The sequence below is a fragment of the Anabas testudineus genome, chromosome 23 (assembly GCF_900324465.2).
Source record: "Anabas testudineus chromosome 23, fAnaTes1.2, whole genome shotgun sequence".
In the NCBI taxonomy this organism is placed as follows: domain Eukaryota; kingdom Metazoa; phylum Chordata; class Actinopteri; order Anabantiformes; family Anabantidae; genus Anabas; species Anabas testudineus.
Window position 1 is genome coordinate 15098444 of NC_046631.1, and position 5466 is coordinate 15103909.

At 48.1% G+C, this 5466-nt stretch overlaps 1 protein-coding gene across 1 annotated transcript; it reads left to right on the plus strand.

Annotated features, from left to right (window-relative positions):
• Positions 1-371: 371 nt before the first annotated feature.
• On the plus strand, positions 372-4407 carry wnt16 (wingless-type MMTV integration site family, member 16). Its single transcript, XM_026361520.1, has 4 exons — positions 372-477; positions 2354-2580; positions 3263-3555; positions 3635-4407. The coding sequence occupies exons 1-4, from the start codon at positions 386-388 to the stop codon at positions 4091-4093; spliced, it is 1071 nt and encodes a 356-aa protein (XP_026217305.1). The 5' UTR covers positions 372-385; the 3' UTR covers positions 4094-4407.
• The last annotated feature ends 1059 nt before the right edge of the window (positions 4408-5466 follow it).

Here is a 5466-nt window from a genome sequence, read left to right on the forward strand (position 1 = left end):
TTGAATGCAGTTTGGAGTTGAGGACCCGCAGTTCGTGTTTAACGTAACTTGAACCAAACTTCATTCAGGAATCGAACAGTTTAGCTGCTAAATCCACTGGACTCTGGTGGATCAGGCTCAGATCCTTCTGTCCAATGGAAGTCCAGCTCTGACGTCAGCTGCTGAATATGAATCCAGAGCTGGTCCAATGAGGATCCTCCAGGACCAGGCTGGTCTGGTCAGTCCCGTTTCCCCTGCAGTGTAAAAACTACTACCATCTTATCGCTAACAGCAGAACCACGATCGAGGATTACTGTGCTCCTGGACCGGGCTTTGGTGTGTACCACATTCCTGCTGATGGACAGTCTGAGAGCGCAGCCGGGCGGCTCAGATCGATGAGGAGGTCATGGAGAGCCGGATCAGTGGAGTCCGACACATGTGCGCTCTGACTCTGCTGCTGGTCTCCGTGTGTCCGCTCTGCTGCAGGGCCAGCTGGATGTGAGTAGGCGCTGCTGGACCCCCGGAACCAAGTAGTTTTCTGTAGCTGGACCACAAACAACGTATTTAGGAGCTCCCTTCATGTCTGATGAGGCACACTGCCGGTCTTACATGGACCAGTCTTACCACCTTTTTAGGAGCCTCTATCCAGCGCTTTTCTGCAGAAACACGGGGCATGAGGTAGAAAATCTAAAACAAGTCACTAAGTTGGAACTTAATAAAACCAAATCCTGGTTTTCCACCGGATCCCCGCAGCTCCAGCTCTGCGCCCTCTGACTGGTGCTTCTTTGGGTCTGAGCTGGAGCGCGCTGGTTCATGGAATCATATCCAGATAGCTAATACAACCAAACTCCATTGATAAAACTTTAAATTTAAGGCGTCAGGAGTGTCTGCTGTGATTCCAGCCATTATTGAAACCGATGGAGAGTTGGTACCAAGTTCCGTACATAACAGGTAACAGGTGTCCCCGTCCAGGAGCCATTTAGAAAAGACACAGGTAGAGCAACTGCGCCCCTTGGTGGGCATTTCTCTAATAACAGACGCTTTTAACCAAAGCTAAATATCTGAGTTAAGAAGAAGAACGTTAAAGTAAAGTGTTCTAGTAGGAGGATAAGGTTCGGAAGAGTTCTGTTTCCAGCAGGCTTTTGAAGGTGGGGAGATAGGTCCACCACCGTGGAACCACTGAGCTGAAAACTTCAACCGGGAACTACGAATTGGACTCTGATCCAGTTCAGTATGAAGGATGAGATTCAATGAATGACAGATTATTAAAGATGGATTAGATTGAATTGAATTAAACACAATTAAAGAACGTTTAACTTGCATTTCATTTTATTTAATTCAAATAAGTTCAAATAAGTTTAAATCCCCTCTGTTGTTGTACTGATCCTGGATTCTACCTGAAGCGGTTTTGGTTCCTCCTGACGCATCCGTTTAGGGCAGCAACCTTTAACACCCAAAGAGCCATTTGGACCCGGTTTCCACAGAAAAGAAAACACTAGGAGCCGCAAATTCTTTTTGACATCTAAAATGAAGATAATATTGTTTTATTTTTTTATGCTTTGTATAAACAGTTATAGTGTACCCTTTCTTATGACATTTATAATTATTATTGTTATTATTATAACTGCTTCAGAGAAAATTAAATTTCATTCATGTAACGAACACATTTTAAACTTTCAAAAACATTATGACAAAAAAAATGAGTTGAAGGTCTCTTAAGAATGAATTAAAAAGCTGAACTTAAATTATCTATGTAGTAAACAGAAAATGCCGTGAGCCGTCGTCCTTATATCGCCTTTGGGCTTTCGGAGCGTGTAGCTGAGCCTTGACCTGATTTAAAAAAATAAATGGAAAAAAAGCACTACGTCACTAAATAATGAAAAATAAATATTTGCAAATTATCTGCATAAATACTTATTTAACTTGGTTAATGGGACTTCTGCTCCTGAACCTCTGACAAAGCGTCTGCAGATCGGGGCTTTACGAAGTCACTTTCATCTTCACGCAGTGAGCTGTCCTGAGGCGTGAGCGGTGTTTGTTTCTAACGTAGTTCATGATGGAGAATAGCTGCTCACATACGTATGTGGAGCCGAAGATCGACAGGACTTAAAATGTAGATTTCTTCGTGTTTATGTAGGTGTCGGTGAATAATTCCATGTTTCAAACACGAGTTTTTCAGTCTAGTAAGGTTCTCAGTATCACGCTATTTGTAATTCTGTATTAAATTAAATACTTAGAATTTATTTTCCCAAGCCATGCGGAGTCGCAATATAAGGACGAAAGAGCCGCAGGTTGCCGACCCCTGGTTTAGGGGAACTGTCCGGTCCTCTGTCTGCGGCGCAGCACACTAGTAAAGGCCGGTGTTTCCCCGCAGGTGGCTGGGTGTGACCTCGGCGGGGGTCCCGGAGCAGCGGGGCTGTGCGAACCTCCCTATGAGCCCCAGGCAGCGGGAGCTGTGCCGGAAGAAGTCGTTCCTGCTGCCCAGCATCCAGGACGGAGCCCGGCTGGCGGTGGCGGAGTGTCAGAGCCAGTTCAGACACGAGAGGTGGAACTGCTCCACCAGCCAGGACCGGGCCGTGTTCGGATACGAGCTCACCAGCGGTAAGAACTCATCGGAGCGGTGCTGTAGAGGAAGATTTGTTCTACATGAATTAGTTAATGAGTAAATGAATTAAGTGTTGAAATGGTGTGTGCACGTTTAAACTGGACTCGGGATACTTTGTACTTACACTCTGATGGTACTTATACACAGTTTCTCTGTTCCTTAAGTAAAAGTACTACTCCTTGGCCTTAATTAGTTTATGTGTAGTGTCCCGATGGTGGCGTCACAGTAAAAGATGACGTTTCCCAGCAACTGGTGCTTAGCAACAAGAACCCTCCAAACGGATCCTGAGACCTGCTCATGAAGTTTCCCCTCAGCTTCAGCACTCAAAGTTTAGGTTTAACAAAACCCGGTTTTACTGGCAGTAAACCACTGATCTGACAGGACTCGCTTCAGGTGGATCAGGATCAGCTGTAGAACAGGTTCACTTACGTTGAGGCGTCATTCATTTGGATCTTTGGACCTTTTCAACGTCCGGATTAATCCGTTAACTCACATCTGTTATTTGAAATGTGCAGTTTCTTAATTTCAAAAGAAGTGGTTAGGGTTAGGATTAGTCCTTAATATTAAGGCTTTAATTAGACCCCGACCTGCTCTCTGCAGCATAGTCAAAGGTGACAAAGGCTGCTCACTTGGGACTTGCGGGTCTTATTGAGCCCCCCTTCCCCTCTCGTCCAATAGGAACCAAGGAAACCGCGTTTATCTACGCGGTGATGGCGGCGGGACTGGTCCACGCCGTCACGCGTTCTTGCAGTCAGGGCAACATGACCGAGTGCGGCTGCGACTCTCGGCTGCGCGGCGGCCGTGGCTCACCTGCTGAGGGCTGGCACTGGGGCGGATGTTCAGACCACATCCAGTACGGGACCTGGTTCAGCCGCAGGTTCATCGACGGCGGTGTCAAAAACACGTCTACAACCAGAGGAGGGTACACGCCGGTCACCATGAACCAGCACAACAGTGAGGCCGGACGACAGGTGAGACGGACCCAGACATGGGTTCAGGTTGCAGCATCAGGATCCTTCCTGATGATAACCTCTGACCTCTGTCCCCCAGGCCATTGACAGCACCATGTCGACAGACTGTCGTTGTCACGGCGTCTCCGGTTCCTGCGCCGTGAAGACGTGCTGGAGGACGATGGCGGCGTTCGAGCGCGTCGGCGTTTATCTGAAGGAGCGGTACGAGCGCAGCGTCCAGGTGTGGGACCGCTCCAGGAGGAAGACCAGGAGGAAGGACCAGCGTCGGGTCTCGGTGGACAAACACCAGCTCGTCTTCATCAACAAGTCTCCAAACTACTGCGTGGAGGATCGGCGGCGTGGCGTGGCCGGCACCAGAGGACGCCGCTGCAACCGGACCTCGACCGGACCGGACGGCTGCAACCTGCTGTGCTGCGGCCGAGGGTACAACACGCACGTGGTGAGACACGTGCAGCGCTGCGAGTGCAAGTTCGTGTGGTGCTGCTTCGTCCGCTGCAGGCGCTGCGAGAGCATGAACGACATGCACACCTGCAAGTGAACGTCTCACCTGGAGAGGGACGACCCCCCCGCAGTTCAACATGAAACGTGTGATTCCACTTCCTGAGGAAATCAGCGGGGACGGGTCCACTGATGAGACGGTTGGACTGACAGTTGATGTCCCTCATCAGACTTCCTCTAGAGACGATGACCTTTCATAAAAGCAGAATAGAAATGAGGTTGTAAGAGGCTCAGTAGAATGAATGTTTCTCTGCTCTCTGTACTGACCCCAGGGTCACATCTGCTTTTTCTGACAGAACCATGAGCAGGAATCAAACCCAATAAAATCCAAAGTTGATGTGTTTCAATATCAAACTGTAGCCGAGTCTTTGTGATGAACCACTGGTCAGAACAGACCTGCAGCTTCACCAGAACACAGCCCAGCTCCTGATTCTGTGAAGCTCCACGAACACAACCGGACCTCAGTGACACGGTACCAAACAGATCCATTTGTATCTTGACATCATCACTGTAGCAGTTCTTGGTTCTACACCAGTAGAGAGTTGGTGCCCGGTTCTGTTAGTATCCTGGTCTGAACTGTTTTAAAACCTGATGCTGCATCCAAACATTTCACAGCTTCATCATTTGACACTTTAGTTGTTTTAGTGAAGTCAGGGACGAACAAAGACTTGAGAGGTTCAAGTGTTCGACTGAGAGTCAGCAGAAAGTGTGAGAGTGATGACGGAGCACAAAGTTTCAGGAAAGACAAAAGACAGCGACACGTTCTTATTTACAGTCCAGGATTTCCTGCCATTCAGTGGTCCGAAGAAAAAACACAGGTCTGCTCCTTTAATGTTCTGTAAACCCAAAGGTCCAGCTGCTCCCCCTTTGTCAGAACAGAACCACAACCTGGTTAACAACCGGACTAAACTGGATTCACATCCAGAGAAGGTTCACACACACACACACACACACACACAAGTCACACACACACACACACACACACACACAACACGAACCGTTCAGCTGTGTCTGTCTCTCTCTGTCTGTGAGCAGGTGTGTGTGTGTGTGTGTGTGACCTCAGTCATGTGACCATGTGACCACTGAAACAGGTCTTTACTGCACCTTTGTTCCAGGTGATGTGTTGTTCATCCAATCAGGAGAATCTCCCTGAATGTTCAGTAAAATGTGAACGAACGTTCTTTTATTCTCACACATCTGAGGATTCAGTGAACGAGCGTCAACGTGTTCTGATGACATGAACAGAGAAATAATGGAGCTGAATAAAAAGAACAAGGTTCAGATGAGAAAGACTCGTCTCTGCTGATAAAGCTGTGTCAGCAGTTTAGTTTGAGTTGGGTTTTCAGGAAGCACAGAGAGGAGGAGGAGGAGCAGGAGGAGGAGGAGGAGAGGCTGAAAAGAGCAGGACAGGAA

Excerpts from the sequence above, each read along its gene's own strand:
- wnt16 (XM_026361520.1), top strand. The coding sequence starts at position 386 with ATGGAGAGCCGGATCAGTGGAGTCCGACACATGTGCGCTCTGACTCTG. Across the intron at positions 2,581-3,262 it reads CGGATACGAGCTCACCAGCG|GAACCAAGGAAACCGCGTTT; the intron begins GTAAGAACTCAT and ends CTCGTCCAATAG. Across the intron at positions 3,556-3,634 it reads ACAGTGAGGCCGGACGACAG|GCCATTGACAGCACCATGTC; the intron begins GTGAGACGGACC and ends TCTGTCCCCCAG.